The sequence below is a fragment of the Chenopodium album genome, chromosome 26, assembly GCF_948465745.1.
Source record: "Chenopodium album chromosome 26, dcCheAlbu1.1, whole genome shotgun sequence".
In the NCBI taxonomy this organism is placed as follows: domain Eukaryota; kingdom Viridiplantae; phylum Streptophyta; class Magnoliopsida; order Caryophyllales; family Amaranthaceae; genus Chenopodium; species Chenopodium album.
This window is the reverse complement of record NC_137859.1, coordinates 31,247,869-31,273,536: the sequence shown is the minus strand read 5'-3', so window position 1 is coordinate 31,273,536 and position 25,668 is coordinate 31,247,869. Positions and strand designations below refer to the sequence as shown.

Here is a 25,668-nt window from a genome sequence, read left to right as displayed (position 1 = left end):
TTTATATTAACCGTTTACAATAAATTTAATGTAAGTTTGCTTTTCTTTTTTATTGAAACAATGTAATAAGTATGCCTTACACAAAACTTATTATAATAAAAATACAGTAAAGGAAAAAAAAAAGTCTGAAGACACTATTGTGGATGGATTATTGGGTCTACATCATGATCGAAATTTTAGTGCTTGGCTTAAGAAGGTACATACAATCGATACGACTAACACACATTATAAACATGTAATGTATGTAAGCATGTTATTTAACTACCAAACCAAGCAAAAAGAAGACCAAAAAAGCTGTGTAGTATTGACTCTTGATTTCTTGAATAATTAATCAATAACCTTAGCAGTAGCACCAGGAATAAAGGGAATGGTTCAAGAATTGTTAAACAAAAGTACAAGTATTAAGTACATCTAGGCTTGTTCAAAGTTCCTACTTTGTTACTCCCTCCGTTTTTTTAATACTTACTCCACCTTTCTTTTTATGATCGTTTTTAAATACTTGCTTTATTTCCTTATTTGGAAAGTATCATACTCCGAAATATTTAATTCATAACTCTCAACTAATGGGACCCAATTTCATTACTTTTACTCGAATTTACCTTCCATAGAGTCATTAACCCCATTATCTCTATATTTTATTACTTTTTCCAAATTCTCCAAAAACTCCGCGCATAGAGAAATAGAACAAGTATTTAAAAAGGAGGGAGTATATTTGTATACACTTTTTCCACAGTGTATCATTATTATGTTATGCCTATGCTTGTCAACAAAAAGACTTTGACCATTAATAACATATACGAAGTATTATGTACTCCGTATTATATTTTTAAAAAATTAAAACATACATTGAAATAACCTCTTTTTTTCCTCTTAACAACACTTAGAATCAGGAATCTATTTTTACTACTCATATTAATAACAATAAAAACTAATACAATCTATACTATATATTAAAAGGCGTTCCTTTTAAAGGAACAGTGCCACGTGGCACTCTTTAATGTATATAACATCATGTCACTATGCCACATCACTATTCAAAGTACATGCGACACGTAAGCTTGCAACTTCATTTAACAAAATAAATAAATTATGTTTCGGCCTAGATTCGAACCCGCAACCTTCAACAAATAAAGGTTGTACACTTACCATCTCAACCGCCTTTTATTAATGTTTTAACTTTCACATAATTAACATTATATGTTCCTTTTAAATTAGAGGTTTTTTAATTTATTTATTTTTCACAAGATTAGAAAATAAATACATATGTGACAAAAAAAAATTGTAACATCCAAGGCAACGCCAGAATTTCACACTAGCTATACCAACAGTTGAACATAACTATCAAATTAAAGAAGTACAAAGTACAAACTAGCAATCCGGGGCATCGCCCGGGACACATACTAGTTATATTATATAAATAGTGTAAATCAAAATAGTGCATGTATTGTGAATTGGGAAAATAAAAGGAATTCTATTAGGCCATATAATATGTATAGCTAATAATGGGCCGTTGTTAGGTTACGAGCCCTAATCTCTCTAGGTTGTATTTATACTTGTGCATACGCTAATACAAACTACACTACTCTATTCTTTCTAATATCTCTATTATTGACATGGTATCGGAGCCAAAACAACACTAAACCCTAAACTCTAAATTTTTTTCTCTAATCTTCTCTAAATTTTTCTCTAATCAACAATGGTGGATGACACGAAAATTGACCCTTCTTCTCCCTATTACCTCGTCGCCGAGGACCAGCCGGGGAATCAAGTCACTAATGTCATCCTAAAGGGTGATAATATTCTTGCTCGGTCTCATGTTATCTCCCTGTCATTGAAATCAAGGCGCAAGTATGGGTTCATTGACGGTACTATATATTGCTAAACCTTCTGATGCAATTAGATTGCTTGATTGGGATACCGTTAATTCCATGTTAATCTCTAAGATTCTACGCACTATCGACCCCAAAATTGCGAATTCCGTTCCTTACTTTGAGGAGGCAAGGAAGTTGTGGGTTTATTTGGAGAAAAGGTATTGCGAGGCTAGTGGTCCTCGTCTCCAACAATTGCGGACATCCATTGCTACTTGCAAACAATCGAAGTCTATGATGGTTGAGGACTATTATACAACTAACATTAATGGGTTATTTTGATGATTTATTGCGTCTCAAGCCCCCTCATGGTTGTGAATGCGGCAAGTGTACGTGCAACGTTGCCGAGAAATGTGAATTGGACAGGGAGGAAGAAAAAATACACCAATTTATGTTTGGTATTGATGATAATAAGTATGCTCTTGTGCGTACGAATCTTCTTTCTCAGCAGCCCCTGACGACCCTAGACCGTGCATATCAAGCGATCCTTCAAGAGGAACGTTCTCGTGGGATTGCTCAAGGGAAGGCTACAATGGAGAAGGTTGAGACTCATGTTTTTTCTCTTCAAGGAGATGGTCGCCGCTCCTTCCAACCTCCCTCTCGCATTGACAAATCGAAGCTCTATTGTACTCACTACAAGCGATCGGGCCACGAAAATTCTGGTTGCTTTATCCTTCATGGCTACCCCAATTGGTGGCTGGAAAATTACGGTAAAATGGGTGTTGCTGCCCCTGCTTCACACGGCAACAGAACTTCACATGTTGCTGCCCCTACTTCACACGCTGCTGTTGCCCCTGTTTCTTCACAGGGTGCTGCTGTCATGGAGTCCACTAAGCCAAGGGCTCGGGCTAACTCCATGGGCATCCTACTTGGGGCTTCTTACAGGCCCTCCCAAGACACTCTTGCTGCTTTTGTCTGACCTTCAACCCGAACATGTTAGGATGATTTTGAATATGGTGAATGATCAGCAACAAGATAAGATGACCGATGAGCCTTTTTCTTTGTCTTGGATAGTGGATACTAGAGCCTCACGTCATGTTACCGGTGATGCTTCTAGTTTGATGGATGTGCAATCTATTTCTCCTTGTCCTGTGGGTCTCCCGAATGGTGCCCATGCTAAGGCTATGAAGGAGGGGCGAGTGTATTTGGCGGATGGAATAATTCTTAGGAATGTTTTATTTGTCCCAACATTAACTTGTAATTTAATATCGGTGTCTGAAATGATAGATGATTCCCATTGTTTTGTCCAGTTCACTGACTCTTTATGTGCTATACAAGACCAACACTTGGGGAGCTTGATTAGAGCCGGTGAACGGATAGATGGACTATGCTACTTCCGGCAAATCCCAAAAGCATGTGCGGTGACAAATCTAGAGGTTTCTACATTTGAGTTGTGGCATCGTCGTGTGGGAAATCCGTCGGACAACATTGTTAAGTTAGTGCCCGTAAGCTAAACAATCACGGGATAGTTTTCTAATTAGTGATAGTTGAGCTAGTCATATTTTTGAATTGATACATTGTGATTTATGGGGGTCGTATAAGACACCTTCTACCTGTGGTGCACACTATTTTTTTACTATTGTGGATGATTATTCGAGAGGTGTTTGGGTTTATTTATTGAAGACAAACCCGAAGTTTATTCTTCTTTTTGCTCTTTTTTTTTCTTTTTTTTTTTTTTTTTTTTGCTATGATAAAATGTCAATTTGATGTCTCTGTGAAATGTGTGCGGAGTGATAATGGTACAGAATTCAAACCCATGCTCTCTTATTTTGATGAACATGACATACTTTTTCAAACCTCTTGTGTTGACACACCACAACAAAATGGAAGGGTAGAGAGAAAACACCTATGTATCCTAAATGTTAGCCGGCCTTTGATGTTTCAAGGCAATTTGCGAATAACTTTTTGGGGAGAGTGTCTTCTTGAGGCGGTTTATTTAATTAATTATACTCCGTCCCGTTTGTTAGACAATAAAACCCCTTATGAACTTCTTTTTGGCAAACAACCTAATTTTGATGCATTAAGGGTGTTCGGTTGTCTTTGTTTTGCTCACAATAAAAAAGCCAAGAGTGACAAATTTGCACCTAGGAGTAGAAAGTGCGTTTTCTTGGGATATCCTCATGGGAAAAAGGGATGGAAGGTGTATGACTTAGAGACGGGTGATATTTTGTCTCACGCGATATTAAGTTTAATGAACATGAATTCCCATTTATGCTTAATGAAGAACCGAATGATTCTCATGTTGGTACCGAAAAAGTGTCTAATGTTGATGGTGGGATCGATTTTGATTTTTTGGATGATCTTGAGCATGTACCCGAGATTGGTGAAAACTCAATTCGGTATGATATTAATGACTGCAGCCCCGAGCCTTCTTCTTCCACTGCTACAGCTGCTTCGAGGTCTGCTAACTTGGGTATAGCTTCTGCCAGCTGCAGCTCGGGCTCTGTTGCTACCTCGGCATCTGCTGGCAGCAAGGTCCGCAGCCCACCCGCGGCTGCCAGTGCAGACCGCAACCACCCCGCGGACCATTCTGCTGAGGGCAATCCGGGTGGCAGCCCCTTGTTTATTACTAACTCTCCTCCTCTTGATTTGGGGTGTGATCAACGTCCTAGGCATCCTTCGAATTGGCACAAATATTATGTTGCTCACACTATCTCTAGTCCATCTATCTCCTCACGTCATCGCCTACTCCGTGCTCCTCAGGTACTCCCTATCCTTTAGCACATTTTGTGAATTGTGATAAATTTTTTGTGCGACATTGTGTTTTTATTGCAGGTGTGAATACAGTGGTAGAGCCACGTAATTTCAGGGAAGCTTAGAAAGATGCAGGATGGAGAGAGGCAATACAGAAAGAAATATCTGCATTAGAAAATAATCAAACATGGGTAATGGAGAAATTACCTCCGGGAAAGAAAGCTCTTGGGTGCCGATGGGTTTACAAGGTCAAGCTCAATTCTGCTGGCTCTATTGAGAGGTTGAAGGCTTGTCTCGTTATTTTTGGTAACCATCAGGTCGAGGGTATTGATTATAACGAGATATTTGCTCCCGTTGCTAAAATGATCATTGTTCGTGCTTTTCTTGTTGTTGCTGCAGCGAAAAATTGGGAATTGCACCAAATGGATGTTTACAACGGCTTTCTCCACGATGACCTTGATGAGGAGGTTGATATGACACCCCCCCGCCTGATTTTCATGGTACTCAACCGGGTTTGGTGTGCTGTCTTCACAAGTCTTTGTATGGTCTCCGGCAAGCACCTCGTTGTTGGTTTTCTAAGTTGGCTACCTATCTGAAAAGGTACGGTTTTTTTACAGTCGTACTCTGATTAATCTCTATTTACTCTGTAATCTGGGTCTATTCTACTTAGTGTTTTGGTGTATATTGATGACTTGATAATTTCTGGAATGATTCTTCTGCAATTTCATCATTCAAGTCATATTTGATTGACTGCTTTCACATAAAAGATTTGGGTGTATTGAAGTATTTTCTTGGTATTGAGGTTGCACGAAGTCCAAAGGGCATATTCTTATGTCAGCGGAAATATACACTTGATATTATTGCACAGTCTGGTTTACTTGGGGCACGCCCAGCAGGTACTCCAATTGAGCAGAATTCTACCCTGGCTAAATCAGAGTCTCCTCTTATTTTTACTCCTGAAATGTATCGTTGTCTTGTGGGTCGTGTGATCTATATATTTATCTTTCCCGAGGCCTTTTTGGCTTATGCGGTTCATATCTTGTCTCAATTTATGCAACAGCCGTGTCAAGATCATTGGGAGGCCGCCCTTCGTAAGATGCGTTACTTCAAAGGATGTCCGGGTCAGGGAATCCTTTTGAGCTCTGATTGTGATCTACATATTATACGTTGATGTGACTCAGATGGGCTAGTTGTCCTCTCACGAGGTGATCGATTTCTGGTTGGTTGCTATTTCTTGGTGCTTCTCCTATCTCTTGGAAAACTAGGAAGCAACCAACTGTTGCTAAGTATTCTTCAAAGGCAGAGTATTGTTTAATGTCTAATGCCACAGATGAGTTGAAATGGTTGAAGGCTCTGAAGGATTTATGTCTTCGTCGTGTGCAATTAATAGATATATAAATGGATCAAATTATGGAGATAATAAAGTTCGTACATTTGGTTCATCGTTATATCATAGTTAGAGGTACTAATGATCTTTAGGCTAGTAAAATAGGCCAAAGCCCACTTGGACGGATCTTATAAGGTCACACAAAGGGCCTAGATCAAGCACGAGAGGACGAGGCCCATGATGGGTCTTATCCCCTATGAAGGTCGACCATATGGAGAAGGTTGGAGGGTTTTGGGCTTCCTGACTCTAGTTTAATTATAATGGGATTATAAATAGACTAGGTGCTTAGGGTTTGCATTTTACATTCAGTGTAATTCAATGATTAGTTTGATCAAACCCTAATTAGCAAACACGAATCCTAACCCTCTCAAACTCCTCTATCTCTCTCTCTCTCTCTCTCTCTCTCTCTCTCTCTCTCTCTCTCTCTCTCTCTCTCTCTCTCTCTCTCTCTCTCTCTCACGGCTCTCTCCTCCTCCTCGGCGCCGGCGATGGTTTGTGGTGGTGGTGGTGGTTCGTGCGGTGGTCGGTTGTCCATTAAAGGTGGTGATCGTGATTCTTCCCTTAGCTTTCATTCGACAAATCTAGTATTGGTGGACGGCTCGTTCGAATCTCGTGGATTAAGTAGAGGAGCAACGCTTGGGGCTCTATTCTCTCCCTCATTTGCCTATCGAATAGCTTCATGGAATTCACGCTTCCTTGTGTATTATGCATGCGATCTTGGGATTAGGTGCTTTTATGAATATGATTCATGTTTTTCCGCATTATAGTACCTATAAACTCCTACAGGCTCTACTTCTCAGTTTGGGAGTTTCGCATCCACGTGCGACGAGTTTGTTTCTTGATAGTCAATCGGTGTTATACATTGCGCAGAATCTAGTGTTCCATGAGCATACTAAGCATATTGAGGTTGACTGTCATTATGTTAGGGATGCGATTCAGGACGACACTATTAATCCATCATATGTGAAAACGACGGATCAACTCACGGATTTTTTCACTAAGGCATTGAACAAACAACAATTCTTGTATCTACTTGGCAAGTTGGGCATTTGTGATTTGCATGGTCCAACTTGGGGGGGGGGTATTTCTAAGGTGCACCCTTGTGCACCTTAGATAGGTGCAACAACGTAAAAAAAAAAATCAATACTATGCTCTAAAAAATGAACATTTAGTAAACAAATATGAACATTTAGTAAAAAAATTATGAACATGAAAAAAATGAACATTTAATAATAAAAAATGAACAAGTAAAAAAATTATGAACATTAAATACTTATAATGCATATGTTTGATAATCATATTATTTTTTGTTTCTTAAAATTTTAATGTTAATAATTAAATGCATTATATTCATAATAATATTTTATATGTTCACATATAATTTCAAATATTCATAATGTAAACATGTAGTAGTGTTGTTCATGAAATATTAATTAAATCTGTTTATACATATGTTGTCTTTCTTAAAGGTTTATGTTCATATTTTTTTACGTATATGTTTTTAAATGCTTATATTCACTTTAAGAAAACCAATGCTTACGTTCATATTTTGAAATGTTATGCTCACATTCTGAAATGCATAAGTTCATTTTTTTTATGCATATGTTCACTTTCTGAAAAGCTAATGTTCACATTTAAGGGAGCCTATGCATATGTTCATATTTTGCATGATTATATTCATTGATAAAAAAAAATGCAGAAAATCAGATAAAATTCAATTCGTTAGAATTAAGAAAATCATATACTACCTCCGTTAACATTTAGTTGCAACTTGAGAATATTTTATGTCTCTCAAGTAATACCCCAAAGTTGCAACTAAATGTTAACGAAGGTAGCATAACCTAATCAATCAAAATTAATCACAAAGTCACCACATATGAAATCGAAAATCACACATTTTTATGCTTATGTTCACTTTCTGAAAAGCTAATGTTCATATTTTTTTATACCTATGTTCACTTTCTGAAAAGCTAATGTTCATATTGTACTGTTGAAACACCTAATTCTAGGTGCATGAGTGTGCACCTAAGAATATGCGATATAATGTATAGCTAATGGGCCGTTGTTAGGTTACGAGCCCTAATCTCTTTAGGTTGTATATATAATTATATACTTGTGCATACGCTAATACAAATTACACTACTCTATTCTCTCTAATCTCTCTATAATTGACAAATTCTATCTCTAGTATCGGGTACCCTACCCCCAACAATGACTTCAACTTAAGGAATGCATGACCATTGACCAGTAGTTATATGTTAAACCCTTTTAACTTTTATTTAATTTCCTATCTTTTTTTTTTAGTAAAATATTAGTATTGGATCAACAGAATACAATATCCTTCTACAACTTTAGTGAAACAGACTGACAGTAGATTGGATCAACAGAATACAAAGAGAAGCCATTAATTCATCAAACAAACACTACTTATTGACCAATTGAAACAAATTAAATAGCACACAAAACAAAAACAAAACCACTCAATTAATAATCCTCTAGAAATTACGAGTACATCGCATAGCCACAGGCTTACAATTATTGGTACATGAGTTGTTAAAAATAAAGACAAAAACACACTCTTTAACCCAAAAACATACACAATTCATGGTTCTTTATTTTACCATGATTTAAAATTTACTACATTTAGTTTTTATAAAAGACTACAATAATAATATAGAGATATAGAAGGTGTAGCAGAGGGAATAAACATAATCTGCCTTGCCCTTTTGAAAATTTCCTCGAGGCCCACTTCATTTAAAGCATGAAGAGATAATAAGATTTGAGAGATAGATAAGAATCGTCGGAGGAAGCGAATAATGCCAAAGGATCCAAGTTGCCCTATATAGAGTAGGAAAAAAGTCGCGCTCCTCACCGGATAAGGTGAGAAGCGCTGTTATTTATTTGAATCATTTCCAGCTCAAATTTCTCATAGTCCATCACGTAATTTTAATGGACTAGGAGAGGACAAGAAAACATCAACACCGTCACCAGTACCATCCTCCGAAGGAGATAATACCTAAACCCCCATTGTACATACACCCCGGCCAAGAAAGGCCGGGGTGGGACGACGACGGAGTTAGTTGTTTGTACGTGGTGAAGAGGTGTGTGTTAGAGGGTTTCTCCATAGAGGGATTGAGTGAAGATATATAAGGGAGGGAGTCTAAGTCTCCCCTTGATAGGTCATGACAATGAGAGCAATGTAAAAGAGGGTGACAGGTGACTTATGTAGTGGTGTGTAGACACTTTTTGGTTTAAAGTAATACATGAAAAAGCAAAGTGTTAAGAGAAGTGGGGTTTGCTACTTAGCATCTTCCCAAGCATATGCCATGCCCCTATGACAACACCATTCTTCCTCTCAACTCAGCATTTCTACTTTATTTCTATTATTATAGTTATTAATATTATCATTACTACGTCGTATTATTATTTGGTGTTCTCTCTTTTTTTAAATTCCTACTATTTCAACCCCCCATTATTTTTAAATTAATTACTAGGAAGATCTTAGGATGAATTAGTCTAGGTCCAACATACATACTAATATACTATTGTGTTCATTTGTTCGTAAAATTTATAATTTTAAATCTTCATATATACTCTAACAATTGAGACTATGGAAATGAAAAGGTCAAAAGAAAGTGGGTTTTATTTTGACTTTTAGTATAGGAAGGAGAATTTTGTTTAGAAACATTGGTATTGTTAAAAACGGAATAAATTTTCTTTGTTCACAACATTAACAATGGCATGATTTTTCAATTCCATTAGATTGTTCAAAACTTCAAATTAGTTAATTGGTGAGATGTGAGCTTCTTATTTAAGTTTACAACGAGTTTATTAATTGGATTAGATTCCGTTGAGGATATATTTGGATAATGGGAGAGTTTACAGTACATGACAAATACTGCTATATATTATTAAATTATATATATATATATATATATATATATATATATATATGTATATATATATATATATATATATATGTATATATATATGTATATATATATATATATGTATATATGTATATATATATATATGTATATATGTATATATGTATATATATATATATATATATATATATATATATATATATATATATATGTTTTTCTTGATTACGTAATCCCCCAACCCCTTTTATTTTTATTTTTTTTTACCATTTTCTTGTTTGTTATTAATTTATGGGAGAGTCTACCGTACATGACGTGTAATGCTATGTACATACAAATATTAGATTTTAAAAAAGCTAAATAAATTTAGAAATTTTTATTTGAAAAAATTTAATTAGTTGAACAGTGTAAAAAATATCTTGTTTTATTTAAATTAATATTGATGATATGAAACAAATATTAGCTTTTAAAAAATATATATATATATATATATAATAATTTTCAAAAATTTTGATTAGTTGTACGGTGTAAATAAAATTGATGATATGAAAATATTTTTAATAAATTTAATTAAAAAAATTGATGTAAAATATTTTAATTAAAAATATAAGAAAGAAAATATAAAAATTTTAGTGGTACATAGCAGTACGCTGCTTTAGTAGTACATAGTGGTACATGACGTTTATTGTAGAATTTTCGTTGGATAATACTTCGTAAGTTATTCAATTTGGTTTTTATCATACAAATTTTGAGTTTGAATTAGGCCAAATGGGTGCCCAATTCGAGTTGGACTAGTTTTATCAAGTCTATTTATCACTAATAATAAGGAAAACTAATGTGAGTAAAATTTAAAGATCAAGTGAAGTGGGGAATGGGACAAGAAAGCATAAGATGTGGTCCTATAACTGTAGCATCACTCCATACCTAAGTAACACTAATTATCAAATCAGCTAAGAGTATTTTTGAAATAAATACATATACATTTCATTAACTTTCTGGCTAAATTATAAAATTCTATTTAGAACCTTTTCATCAGAAATTTTTGCTGTTTTTGTTCCATTGAATAGATTTTCTCATTTCTTAAGCATATTTTCTGTCGGAACCTTTTGGTTATTACTGGTACGAGGGTATATCCTGTTAGTATTTGGTGCATTTCTTGATTACGTAATGACTTTTTTTTTTTTTTTTTTTTTGAGGAATTGTTTTTTTTTATAGAAAGCCCTTGCATTTTCATTAGAGCTTAGACAGTCCATGTGATATAATATATACCGTACTGCTGTTTAAAATGTCAGAAACGGCCCTGTAAATCCTAATTTGATGACTGATAGCCAATCCAAATCCGGCAGATTATGTGCATCTTTCATTCATCTTTTTATTAAATCATATAGTACATGTTTTTTTTTTTTTTTTTTTTACACAAAACGCGATCATCTAACCACTTTGTTGCCCTTTGGTTAGCCCCACGAGTCACCGTCCAGAAGAAGCATCATCATTCCCTACCTTAACTGTTTGAATTTCAAGTTTAAACTGGATTTTTTAATTTAGCTTTTGCCATGTTTCATGACTTTTTGTTGCTTTCTTTTGACTCATTTGTAAACTATTCTAGCTAGGTTGCCTAGGTATATTCTTTAACTACAAATAAACTAGTAAACTATAGAGTAATTAACGTGCAACCTGTAACAGGGTTAATTGTCTTCTGAAATGTATGTGTTTTGTTTAATAGGATTCTTCTCTTTATCTTTAAAAAAATGTACTAAGACCATTTTGTAACATCAACTGTGGTAAATATGGTGCTAACCAATTAAGGACTAGAGAGGTTAAGGTACCACTAAATGATGCTTCTTCTGGACCATAGTTCACCATTGGATATTCTAGTTTACCCATGCTACACGAGACTAGGGCCTGTTCACATTTACTTAATTTCAGTTCAGTTCAACTTCAATCAGTTCAGTTCAGTTCAACTCTAATCAGTTTAGTTCAGTTCAGCTCTTAATTTCCCTCTCTCATAAAATATTCATTTCAGCTCAATTCAGTCCAGCTCAGTAAATTTGAACAGGCCCTAGATCAATGTGACAATCATTATGAAGAAGGGCACGTCACAACTAATTACGAACAGAGGGCAGTCTCTCTAGATCATAAGTGTGAAACAAAAAGAGCAAATTAGTAGGGAATATAACAAATGTAATATGGTATACAAATATAAGTACATTAGTGAAATAACCAAAAAAAAAAAAAAATCTTCAGACGCTGTAATTATTAGTTAAAGTAGGTAAAAGTAGTGCCCTTTTTTTTTCCTTTGCAGTACAAAATTAGTGCAGTACTGACAATTGTGGCACTAATAGGAGGGGAAAAAAAAAAAAAAAAAAAACAGTATTTGCTAGTACATGCACATTTATTTAACAATTAAGAAAGGAAAACAGCAAGAAGGGGAAAAAAAAAGTTAATAGATTTTGTATATGGTAATATAGAAATTGAAAAAGATAAGACAAATTTCAAAAAAATTTCATAAAAGATAGAAATAAAGCATCTTTAAAAGTTGGGTTAGAGATATACCTTGGTACCTTAGATGGCATATTACTTGATACCAGTGGAACCTCTCTGCTTATTCCTAAATGTATGCTTTACCAAAAATGTAAAAATTAAATTATCAAAAAATGTTAAGCTAGATTATCTTAGAACTGTCAGCTGAAGAAGGTCATTTTCGATTACACATCTTACAATATTTATATACCACTAGTATATATATATACACTAGTATATAAATCACCCTAAACGGGGTTTCAAAAAAAAAATACTACTCCCTCCGTCCCTAAATTACATTCCTCCTTTCTATTTTTGGTATTCCAAAATTACATTCCTTCTTTCTATTTTTGGTAAGTTTTTTTTTAGTAAATCAACTCTCTTTTTCTGTTTTATATTTAATGCTTTCTCACTCATCCTTACCTAATCTCACTCAAAATCCTTGTGTCAAATTACAATAAATATGATTGGTTAAAAAAATTCAATTAGGAGCATGTGATTGGTCCTTTTTTTTTGCAAAGGATTGATGACATGTCATAGTAATAACTACTCTATCTTTGTACTTCCCATTGCATTATCTAATTATTATTATTTGTCTTATTCTTCCCTCCTTAATTCCCGTGTAAATTTCCAAAGAGGAATGTAATTTAGGGACGGCGGGAGTAGTATATAAATTACTTTTTTTTTTTTAAATTACTTCAAGAGTCATTAATTAGTTGTAATAACAATTTGACTAGGCTTAAAGTAGGATTATCTTTTCTCTTTTAGCAAAAGCCAAAGTCCTAAAACGTCACTAATTTTTTTTTTCTTTCAAAACGTCACCAATATGTGATGGTTCATTGACACATTACATTTTATGGTATGAATAATACTTTATCGTTCCTAAATACTTGTAACACGTTTTTGCAATTTGCAGTTTTAGAAAGGCTTGCAGGTATTACAGGTGTGTTTTGACTTATGTAAAATATTTTCATACAAAATTATTTTTCCATTCTCTCTCATTTTCTGTTACATGGTCATGAAGGGGTGAAAACATGTATTTCCTCCCTCCTCTTTACTCGCTTTTCTTATAAAGAAACAAAGAAAGAAAATTTGTAACTCTGGTTTTCCTTGAAAAAATGTTTTCTTTAAGAAAATAAAACATGTTCTATGGAAAATGTGTTATGATAAACCAAACGAACCCTACATAAAAGTGGAATGAACATACATGGATATTATTAATTGTTTCCGAGAAAGGAAAATGATGCAAATTAGGCTATTATTCTGATTTGATTAGCAACAATAAGTCTATCTACACGTTAATTAGTCACTTAGTCACATATAGATAACATCGTCTTCACTGCCATCTACTCTTCTTCATTGTAGAAAATGTCCAAATACTCATCACATTGTAAGCATTCGACATGTGGACGGGCAATGAAAGATAATTACATCTGTAGGATGAATTTCACCTGTAAATTGAGGCACAAGAGAATCAACTAATCAAATCAGCAGGATTAAAAGACACATAATATAGATAAAAAAAGAGACGAATAAACGATTTCAATAACATACCGAAAATATAGGATGCAGAGTCAATTTACATCAGTGTAAAACTTTCATCTCCTTGAAAAGATGGAGAGCCTGAGGTAATAACTGGTCTTTACAGAGACCATCGATGATGGAGTTATAAATGACAACCCAAAATGAAGATTGCCTAAGTGACAGCAGTAATTAGCCAGAATGTTAAGGGAATTATGATCTGGACGAACACCTAAGAAGTAGAGCTGCCTGTAAAGAGAAATGACAATGGAGAAAGGGGGGTTGGGTTTAATCTTACAAATGGATGAAACAGTTGATTGAAATCGATAATACCAGGAAGTGGGCGAATCAATTTCATATGATCGAAAAGATAAAGGAGAAATTCAACATTAGTAAACCGTAACTTGGATTGTTGTCTAACATCATCATAGTCAAAATCAAAAAGCATAAAGAAAGAGGGAAAAAAGGAGGAAGATTACCAATAATAGAGGAAAATGCAGAACCAAGAAAAAGAAGAGCTTTGCTTCTCATCATCGTCACTGTCACTTCTCACAATCAGACACGACAACTGCTAGTGTTGGACTGTTGGCTACTGCGAAAATTGAAATGGATGAACAAATTAACGAAAAATACTACGCCGTGTAGACATGGACATGAACTAAATTGAACAATTATAGTCACAATTTTTTTTCACAAAACAATTTATTCTTCTCATTTTTTTTTTTTTGGTTTATACTCTTTTTTGGAATAAATATGCTTTAGTAGTATCGTATACAACCACTAATTTTAACCAGTATTATTTCCTAGAATGAAACGCTATAATCTCAGCACAAATTTAGGTTATGAAAAAAAAATCTTAGAAATAAAAAAAAAAAAACCCTTTTTTAATGCTGTATTAATGTATTATACAGTATATATATACACACACGAGTAAATTATATCAGATTTGACGATTAATCTTTCTCCTATATTTTCATTACTTCTTTCCCTTTGGAGTTTGGAGCTCTTCTCTCTTTATATTAGATTTGATGATTAATCTTTCTCCTAGATTTGACGATTAATCTTTCTCCTATATTTTCATTTACTTCTTTCCCTTTGGAGTTTGGAGCTCTTCTCCACTGAAGCATACTCTGATTTCTCCAAACAAGCGACTATTATTACCGTGAGGAACTGTTCTGTAATTTAGCAATTTAAGTCTTTGAATGATCAACAAATCTCTTAGGACAGAGCTAGCTAGGCGTATCAACTAGGCCTAAAGTATATTTCTATCTTAAGAATTCACATTAGCTAAAAATCAATAACAAACTGATTATTACAAGACTGAATAAAAGGTAATTTAAGCACACCATCTGATACAACTCTATCCAATATACTAATTACTCACCATATCAGGAGCTAGGGAAACTGCAGCTCTTATATGAATTAGTAATTAGTAATGTCAGGAATTATAGCCTCAACACTTATAGTTTCACTTATGGAAGAAAGCATAACCACGGAAACGGAGGGTCGGGGAGGGGGAGGGGGGCAAGGGCAATATAACTAGAAGAGACATGCCAAGAGTGACAAGTATTAGAAACTTGATGCAACAATTACTAAAAAAAAAAAAAAAAAAAAAAAGATACATGATGTTATTGGCAAGCCTCTAAATGTAATACTCCACTAATGTTTAAAAAAAAAAAAAAAAAAGTGTGAACCATAATCATAAAGTTCAAATTTCAACCTCAGTACTCCCTCCGTCCCTAAATTACATTCCTCTTTCTCTCTATTATGTGAGGAATTAATGCTAGAAAGAGGAATGTAATTTAGGACGGAGGGAGTACTACACAATGCAAGTAATGTAGTAACATCGTAATATCATATAAAACTATAGATAATCAGAGAAGTAGAATCTAAACATAAACCATAATTTAAAATTATCAAAAGTCAAATACCTTACAATTCATATCTCCAAATACTTTCGAAGCAAAGCCTTGTCTGAATCGCTAACAGCACGATCAGTAATGAAGCTAAGAAATGAAGAAGCTGTGTGAGCATCTGCAGCAAACCCTTTACTTCTCATGGTACTGACTAGTTCCAATGCCTTGCTGACATCCTTGCCATAAAGATATCCTTTAATAACAGTGTTGTAGGTACACTCATCAGGTGAACACCCGTTGACCTCCATTTCCTCTACAAGACTAGTAGCTTCATCAAGCAAACCCTCTTTGCAATATCCTTTTACAATTATATTATAACTGAATACATTGAGCTGTAAGTACTTCGCGGGCAGAGAAGTGAAAATATCCAGCGCTTCTCTAAGGCGATTAGCTTCACACAAACCATCCATTAGGATATTGTATGTAATAATATCAGGGACCACTCCAGTATTCTCCATATCCTTCATTAATGCAAATGCCTCATCTATTTGTGCATTCTTACACATGCCATCAAGCAATGAATTCCAAGTTATTACATGTGGCTTTAGTCCATAAACTTCCATTTCCTTGAAAAACTGGTGTGCAAGCTTGAGCTGATTGTCTTTGCACAAAGCATCTATAAGAGTGCTGTACGTGATAACATTAGGGGTTAATCCGTTATAATACATCTCTTGGAGCAGACAAAGAGCTTTGTCAATCTTTTTAGACTTGCAATAGCCATTGATTAAGCTGCTGTGAGTAACTACATCAGGTTTGCAGCCATTTTTAACTATGAAATCCATAAGATTTTCTGCCTCATCCATCTCACCGCGTAAACAATATCCATCTAACAAAGTGTTGTAAGTGATGATATCGGGAACATATCCTCTCTCAGTCATGCGAACAAAAATGTCCCGTGCTTGACCAACCTTGCCATCTTTACAATACATATCAATCAACATGTTGTAAGTCTCAATGGTAGGAGTTATGTTGTTCCTCAACATCTCAGTGAGCATTTCTTGAGCCTCCTTCTGTTGCCCCAAAGTGCACATACCTCGAATTAACGTATTATAGGTGACAGCATTAGGGGATATTGCCTTTACTTTCATCTCCTTGAAAAGGCGGAGAGCCTGAGGTAATAACTGGTCTTTACAGAGACTATCAATAATAGTGCTATAAATGACAACATTAGGCGTACAATGTCCATAAGACTCCATCTTTCTAAGGAGTTCGAGAGCACCGGCATTATCACCGGACCTACAAAGACCTTTGAAGATAGAACCATAGGTGACTAATGTGGGTTGGAGGCCAAGCTTGAGAATTTTATCCAACAAATGAACAGCTTTGTCCAAGTGATGAGTATGAATATAGCCGTTGATGAGAGTAGTAAAGGTGACAATATTAGGGGTCTGTTCATATTTACTGAACTGAGCTGAACTGAACTGATTGGAGCTGAACTGAACTGAATGGAACTGAACTGAATTGAATTGAGCTGAAATGAATATTTTATGTGAGAGGGAAATTGAGAGCTGAACTGATTGGAACTGAACTGAACTGATTGGAGCTGAGCTGAACTGAACTGAAATTAAGTAAATATGAACAGGCCCTAGGTTGAAAACCAAGTTTAATAATGTTAGCGAGAACAGAGAACCCCAAATCAACAAAGTTCAAACGACAGTAGCAATTAGCAAGGATGGTAAGGGACTCAGACCCAAGAAATGGAGTTGTCTGTAAAGAGAAATGACAGTGGAGAAAGGGGGGTTGGGTTTAATCTTGGACATGCCACTCAATAACATACAGAAATCAATTATACAAGGAAGAGGGCGCATCGATTTCAATGGGAAAGGGGGATTTCAACATTAGTAAACCCTAATTTGGATTGTTGTCTAACAAATTTCAGAAATAATTTGGGGTCATCAACATCAAGAAATTTAGAGCAATTGGAAAAACAACGAAATCCAAGTACAGAGGTGAAGAAATTGTAAAAAGAATTGCAGTGAAGAAGATTACCAGATTTTGTCGCCATCTTCATTGCTCAAATCAGAGACAGAGTATCTGGAAGATGGAGTAATTCCTCACTTTCTCACTAATAGTTAGGAGTTTTACTTTTTAGGGAGTGTAGCCTTATTTCGTGTATGTTTTCTCCATTGTCAAAATAATAATACAGAAAAAGGTTACAGTCATCTAAGATCTACGGCCAGTTCACTCCATTTCCTCACAGTTTTTTACTTTTTTTTTATCAGTTTTGAGAGTGAGGTGGAAGGATTCCTAACAATTTTCGATCTGATCTGTAAACCCTACCCAAACTCCATCCGTTTTTGTGGGTCTCGAATAGGAGTGTTCGTTCGATTTTCGATTTAGATGAGACCAAATCCAATCCGATCCGAAATATAATTCGATTTTCCATTTTTCGATCCGATCCGAATTATTATTTCAATCTAATCCAATCTGAAATAAAATCGGTTATTTGAATCCAATCTAAAAATCCGAATTAAAATACATTAATTTATATTCTATGATAAATCTATTAACTTATACTAAAAGCGAATATCCAATAACACTTGTCATTACTTGGTAAAAAAATTTCCCGCCACTTTCGCTTTTTTTTTTTTTTTTTTTTTTTTTGCAAAATCTTTAAGTAAACTAATCATACATTATCCACTTTAACAATCATATTCTATATATACATAAATGAAATATTTTTGCACATCTTTCATAACTTTATACGGAGTATTTTATACTACTATTGTCAAAAATATTTATTAACAACCGTGCATTGCACGGGATTTTAATCTAGTATACTACTACGATAATATAAATTAAAAATGCAATTATATAAAGGAAAATTTGTTAATTACTACCTCAAAAAGAGGGTCTTTGTGAATTATTATCCCTAAAAAAAAAGTTATTAATTACTACCCTAAAACAGATCAATTCTAGTAACTATTACCTTTTTTTTTTTATCAGCATACTTAAACTCTTAATGACATCATTATTCATCCAAATTGCAATTAATAGCTTTTAAACCTTAATTAATCAAATAAACCCTTGCACCACCTCTAACAACCCTCCTTTACCACCTTCGGTAGCTTTTGCACCACGAAATCCACCCCCTCTTGGTCATCCACCACGAAACTCACTCCCACCGCGAAATCCATCGCAATTATTGTCCCTCCCTTTGCCCCAACCCTTAAAACCCATCCCTTTACTTTCCTCAACCTCAAATACCGCCCCCTCCCTTCTTCTAGACCCCAAAAACAGCTCAGCCACGTAATAGGGCTTTGTTTCGTTGTGGGGAATGGGAGGAAGATGGGTTTTGTGGTGATGGAAGGAAAGGGGGTGGGAATTGTGTGTCGGGGAAGCATAATAGAGGTGGAAATCGTGGTGGGGGAACAGGAAGAGGGTGGATCTTGTGGTGGGGGAACGGGAGGGTGGGTTTCATGGTGGGGGATTGAGCGTAGGGAGTGGGTTTCATGGTGGAGGAGCTGTCGAGGTGTTAAGGGGCTAAAGGGGGTCACCGGAGTTGGTGCAATGGTGGTGGGAAGGTGGTGCTAGGGTTTACCTAATTAATTAAGGTTTAAAAGCTACTAATTAGTTTTTAGATGAATAGTAATGGCTAGTTTATTTGTCATAAAAAAAAGAGGGATGAAGTAGTTAGAAACTTGGCATTCACCTGTGGAGCTTCCTTAGTGATTTTTGAATCAATGGATCCCACTTGAATTATACTCTCTTCGTTTTACAATAATGTTCTCATTTAGAATCTTTTGACTATTAAAACAGGACGAATCTTCTAAATTATAAGTTAAAGGGTGACTAATTATTGCACGGGTTGCAAAAACAAAACAAGATAAATAAACATTACGATAAATAGTTTATCACAATTCTTAAAAATCATCAATCTATCATTCATCAATAAGTATATATTAGGTGAAAAAATTTGACTAAAATCTTCCATTTATCATTCATCAATAAGTTAATAAATTTCATAAAAAAAAAAGTTAATAAATTTCATGGTGTGTCAATATTTTATTTTTATTTGTTTGCTAATATTAAGGGAAAAAATTTACTAAAATGTAAAAAAAAAACATTTTTCTTAAAAAAAATCCCGTTAAGGCGAAAGTCAATAATATTTCGTAGCAAATTAGCAAGATGCTATTTTGAATTTATTGTGTCTTTTTAACAATCTTTTCTACTTTCTATACTAGATTAAAAAGTCGTGATCATATTTCAAATGAAACATTCTAAAAAAAAAACCTTTTGACAATTAACACAATAAAAAAAAAATGTTAAAAATATTTTACTGATAGTTAGATATTTATCAGTGAGGGGATGAAGATAGGAAGCAAGTAGTAGAATGGTAGGAAAACTCTTTCTTTTGTTTTCCAACCTCAAGTTCACAATGCGTGAACTTTCATTTATATAGCCAAAATAATTGAATAAAATAATATACATTATTGTAATTTATACAAATTATTGTACTTAGTAAAGTCTTCATTGACTTTAATTACCACATGTGAAGTTCAATTCAATCATGTTTCTCAACAAAAAGCGATTTTTTTTTAAAAAATACTAAATCAACACCAGTTAACATATTCTGTCATCAAATATGTTACTGGGCATCTGGGCCCCTCACTAAACTTCACCTGACCAAAATCTAAACCATCACCACACTCCCCTACACCTCATGGCATCACTAAGTATCAGTCACCCACGAACGCACCACCAAAGCTCTCCTACGCTACACCCATTTGCCACTATTTAAAATGCAAACACTTCGTATAACAAAGGAAATCCTTCTCCTTAAATCGTAAGCTTAACTTTTAACACTCATAAATCGAGTTAATGACTCTAGTATCCAAACCCAAGTGTGACTCGCTGACTCTAACTCCAAACCCATACAGCAAAGATGAATGGCTGGCAGACGTTGCTCCGGAGTTCACTCAAGTGCACCCTATTTTAATTTGACTTTCTGATGAAGTTCTCAGAAAATGAAGAACTTCTAAAACATGAAAAATGAGAAGAAGAAATTAGAGAGAAAAGCAGGAGCAAATTTTATTGATTGAAAAATAAGCCAAAATGTTTTCAATGAATTACATGAGTTATACAACTGTGTTTTTATACTAGAATATTACAGCTAATACTCTAATTATTACAGCTCAGAATATCTAACTGAAATCAGTTACAAAACAGAATCAATTCTGTTATGAAGAATAACAGAATCTGTTGTTACTCCTGCTGACATGTCATTGCACACAGATTGATGACATGTCTGAGATTCTTGTGTCTCGGATTGATGACCTGGAACATCATCTGGTTCAGCTGACTGAAGTAAATAAGCAGCTAGGCCTGTGATCAATTCTTCATGACTGGCAGCTGAGGCATATACTTCAATACCCCCCCTCAAGCTAGAGGATGGTTGTGAATCAAGCATTCCTAGCTTGGATATGAGCTCATTATGCTGAGATACTGACAAAATCTTAGTAAAAATGTCAGCTAGCTGCTCTTTAGTAGGGACATAAACCAATTCAATCAAACCTTCCAATACCTTCTCCCTTGTAAAATGACATTCCAATTCAATATGCTTAGTCCTTTCATGATGAACAAGATTCTTTCCAATATGAATTGCTAACATATTATCACATCTGAGAATCACAGGACCTGGAACATCAACACCCAACTCTTGTAACAACCTAACTAGCCAAGTGATCTCAGAGGCAGCTGCAGCCATGGCCCTATATTCAGCTTCTGAAGAAGACTTAGAAATAGTGCCTTGTTTCTTAGATTTCCATGAAATAGGACTCTGACCAAGAAGCATTACAAAACCAGTGACAGATCGTCTAGTATCTGGACAAGCTGCCCAATCTGAGTCTGAATAACCTTGTAGAATCAAAGTATTATCAGACTGTATCATGATGCCCTGACCAGCAGTAAAGGCAACATATCTGAGAAGATGATGTAGGGCTTTAAAGTGAGACACTCTTGGATTATGCAAATATTGACTTAAAGTTTGAACTGCATAACTCAGATCTGGCCTGGTATGAGTCAAAAAATTGAGTTTACCCACTAGACATCTGTAAAAAGCAGGATCATGAAAAGGTGGTGAATCTTCTGCTCTGAGCTTTAAAGAAACAGGCAAGGGAGTTTTTGCTATCTTTGAAACATCCAGTTCACATCCAAGCAGCAGCTCTTTAGTAAACTTTCTTTGTGTGAGAATAACACCAGTAGCAATCCTTGAAACCTCAATGCCAAGGAAATAGTTCATTTCTCCCAGGTCCTTTATACTGAACTTGTGATGGAGATTATCCTTAAGAGCTTGTACCACAACACTGTCAGGTCCAGTAACAAGTATATCATCTACATACACAGCAACTATAGTCTTTGCTCCAAGAGTATCTTTGAGAAACAGGGAGTAATCATTTTTGGACTGACAAAAACCCATAGAAAGTAGCTCAGCTGTCAACTTAGCAAACCATTGTCTGCTAGCCTGCTTTAAACCATACAAAGACTTCTCAAGTTTACAAACTTTGTTGTCTGGGTTTGGAAGACCCTCAGGCATTTTCATACATACTTCTTCTTTCAAATCTCCATGCAAAAAGGCATTATTAATGTCTAGTTGATGAATCATCCAATTATTCTTCACTGCAATGGAAATCAAGCACCTTACAGTTGAGAGTTTGACAACTGGTGAGAAAGTTTCATCATGATCCACTCCAAACTTCTGAGTGAACCCCTTTGCCACAAGTCTAGCCTTGAATCTCTCTACTGTACCATCCTTTTTTAACTTCACCTTGAATACCCATTTACACCCTATTGCCTTTTTGCCCTTAGGAAGATCAGTAAGTATCCAAGTATGATTTGCTGTCAAAGCATCTACTTCCTTTTGCATGGCATCAACCCATCTTTGATCTTGTGAAGCCTCTAAAAAGCTGACAGGTTCTACTTCCTTTATAACCTCAGTCACCAAAGCTTTATGAGAAATAGGCAACTCATCAAACTGAACAACATTACACCAATGTTGTCTAGAATCAGGAACAGGACACACATAATCTTTCATCCAAAATGGATCTTTGTGGGGTCTTGATGATTGTCTGCTAGATTCAGAATTTTGTGTAGGTATAGAGGTTGTGATTGTAGTGTTTGATGATTCAGGAATTGTGTTTGAGGGTTCAGGTTGAGAATTTTGTGGAGTTTCAGAAGAATGATCAGAAAAATTAGAATCAGTATCAGATTCTGATTCTGGGTATAAGAGAGCATCAGGATATTCAAAAAATGTGTCTAGGTCAAAATTTGTGTTTGTGGGTAGAAAAATGGGTCAGGCTTGTGTTTGGTTGTAGAAAGATGAAAGGGTAGGTGTTTTTCATGAAAAGTAACATCCTTAGAAACAATTATTTTTGAAGTTTCTAAGTTCAGCATTTTATATGCTTTCTGATTTGGTGGATAACCAATCAGAACACATGGAACAGCTTTTGGATCAAACTTAGATCTATTGACCTTAAGTGTTGAAACATAACCAAGACACCCAAAAACCCTCAAATGGTCCAAATCAACCTTAACACCATTCAGTTTCTCATATGGCACCTCAAAATCAATAGAACTCAAAGGCATTCTATTAATTAGGTAAGTGGCTGTCAATAAACACTCACCCCAGAACCTTTTAGGTAGTCTAGACTGAAAGTAAAGTGCCCTAGCTGTCTCAAGTAAATGTCTATGTTTTCTTTCAACAGTCCCATTTTGCTGAGGTGTATCAGCACAACTCTTTTGGTGTTTAATTCCATTGGAAAGATAAACACTCAAAATTTTTCCTTCACACAACTCTTTTGCATTATCTGTCCTTATACACTTCACTTTCAGCTTGTATTGTGTATAAACAAAGATAAAAAAATTGGACAGAATTTCAACTGAATCACTTTTATTTTTCATCAGAAAAGTCCATGTATTTCTTGTAAAATCATCCACAATGGTGAGAAAATAACTACAACCATCATGAGTGTTTACTCTATAAGGACCCCATACATCAATATGCAACAATTCAAAACACTCACTAGTCTTAGAAATACTAGTAGGAAAGGATTTTCTACTTTGTTTTGCCTTAGGACAGACTTGACAAAACACATCACAATTCTTCCCTATTTTAGGCAATGCCTTATTTACAATATGTAACTTGTCAAAGGGCAAATGTCCTAATCTTAAATGCCAGAGTTTTGTATCCTCATTTATTGACACAAGAGCTTCATGTTCTGTCTTCTCAAGAAACTTCTTATCCTCTACACCAATCTGGTCTGTAACTGCATACAAGCCTGAGTCAACTCTACCAAGAACCACTGAATTTCTCTGAGAATGACCCTGGATCATACACTTATCATGTGTAAAAACTATGTCACAACACAATTCTTTACATAGTTTATGAGTAGAAATCAGATTAAACTGAAATCCTGGGACATGCAGAACATTTTTAAGTAAGATGCCATTCCCAATTCTAACATCTCCTATGTGTTTAATGTCTGCCTTTTTTCCATCAGCAATTGTAATTGTTCTGATATTCTTGTCAAAAATAGAATAGTTTTCAAACCAATCTAGATTATTGCATATATGATCTGTTGCTCCACTATCTATGATCCATCTAGTATTAGAACAAGTGATCAGACATGTACCTGCCATATTTGCAGCATGTGCAGCTTGTTCTTGCTCAGAATTCTTGCAGTAATCAAGGAATTGCTGATACTGGTCTGCTGTGATGTGTGTAACACCATCATCATCATTTTCATCTTCACCTTGAGCAACAGCAGCAAAACTTTTGCCCTTTCCTTTATTCATAAAATTTGGAGGATACCCATGAAGTTTCCAGCATCTATCAATTGTATGTCCACCCATTCTGCAATGTTCACAGTAAAGAGAATTCTTCTTGTGTACAACAATCTTGTTGTTTCCAGGTCCCACTAAGGTTTTCTGTCTATAAGGCTTGATGTAACCTGAATTTCCAGCATAACTGCCTCTTCTATCTTCTGTAACAGCAAAGGCCATTGCTCTTTCTTCTGACTGAAAAGTCATTTGTTGTTGTTTCTCATCTTGAATTAACAACCTGTATGCCATAGAAATGCTAGGCAAAGGGTTCATCATCAAAATATTAGTTCTCACTGAACTATGCTTGTTATTCAACTTCATTAACAATTGAACAAGCCTTTCTTCTTGTTGAATCTTCAAGAACTTTTGAGTGAGATTACAAGTGCATCCACTACAACTACAAACTGGAATAGGACTTGCACTGCTCAATTCATCCCAAATCACTTTCAATTTTGTGAAGAAATCAGCAATACTACTTTCACCTTACACAACTTCACCCAAACTCTGCTGTAATCCATAGAACTGAGGTCCTGAAGTTACAGAATATCTGTCTTCAAGATATTTCCATATTTCTCTTGCAGTTGCAAGAAACAACACACTCTTTGCTAAACCAGAACCCAATGATCGAAGCAAATATGACATAACCATGCTATTACAACGATCCCAAGCTTTAAACTCAGGACTAGTTGTATCAGAATGTTTGGGTAAAGACCCATCAATGAAACATACCTTATTCTTGATTGCTAAAGCTAGGAGAACACCCCTTTTCCATTCTGAATACCCTTCTCCATTAAACTTCTCTGAAACCAAGGGATTTGCTGGGTTTTCAGAGGGATGAATAAAGTATACACTAGAAGGATCCTGCATCAATGGAATATTTTGTGCTGCCATTGATGATTCAAGCAAAAACTCGATAAAATCGATTCAAAAAAAACGACAAATTCTTCTTGAATTTGTAAATCAATCAACAAATTTATAAACTCTTCTTGAGTTTGAACAGATGAAAACAAATCAATTTCAATGACTGAAAAATCGCGGAAACAAATCAAATTCCTAAT

The 25,668-nt window shown here is 35.0% G+C and overlaps 2 protein-coding genes across 5 annotated transcripts; one reads left to right on the top strand and one right to left on the bottom strand.

The window, feature by feature from the left end:
• Positions 1-1,696: 1,696 nt before the first annotated feature.
• Positions 1,697-2,787, top strand: LOC145617017 (uncharacterized). Its single transcript, XM_081671723.1, has 3 exons — positions 1,697-1,848; positions 1,901-2,140; positions 2,235-2,787. The coding sequence occupies exons 1-3, from the start codon at positions 1,697-1,699 to the stop codon at positions 2,785-2,787; spliced, it is 945 nt and encodes a 314-aa protein (XP_081527849.1).
• A 10,732-nt stretch (positions 2,788-13,519) lies between these two features.
• LOC145617478 (uncharacterized) lies at positions 13,520-18,034 on the bottom strand. Of its 4 annotated transcripts, none has more exons than XR_014107741.1 (5): positions 17,780-18,034; positions 15,806-17,375; positions 14,354-14,466; positions 13,908-14,123; positions 13,520-13,804 (listed from the first exon to the last, which is right to left on the bottom strand). XR_014107741.1 is itself a non-coding variant. In XM_081672181.1 (3 exons), exons 1-2 carry the CDS (start codon positions 17,799-17,801, stop codon positions 15,814-15,816), a joined length of 1,584 nt encoding a protein of 527 aa, XP_081528307.1. In that variant the 5' UTR covers positions 17,802-18,034; the 3' UTR covers positions 13,520-14,466; positions 15,806-15,813. The 4 variants fall into 4 exon arrangements, 1 of the variants encoding a protein (XP_081528307.1); XR_014107742.1 differs by having other exon boundaries at positions 15,811-17,375; XR_014107740.1 differs by having other exon boundaries at positions 13,908-14,466.
• Positions 18,035-25,668: the final 7,634 nt, after the last annotated feature.

Bases quoted from the DNA above. Each gene is read 5' to 3' on its own strand.
- LOC145617017 (XM_081671723.1), top strand. From the start codon at position 1,697: ATGGTGGATGACACGAAAATTGACCCTTCTTCTCCCTATTACCTCGTC. The intron at 1,849-1,900 runs GTATGGGTTCAT...TGATGCAATTAG, and splicing joins TCATTGAAATCAAGGCGCAA to ATTGCTTGATTGGGATACCG. The intron at 2,141-2,234 runs GTTATTTTGATG...TGAATTGGACAG, and splicing joins TATACAACTAACATTAATGG to GGAGGAAGAAAAAATACACC.
- LOC145617478 (XM_081672181.1), bottom strand. From the start codon at position 17,801: ATGAAGATGGCGACAAAATCTG. The intron at 17,376-17,779 runs GTAATCTTCTTC...TTTTCAACCTAG, and splicing joins GAAGATGGCGACAAAATCTG to GGCCTGTTCATATTTACTTA.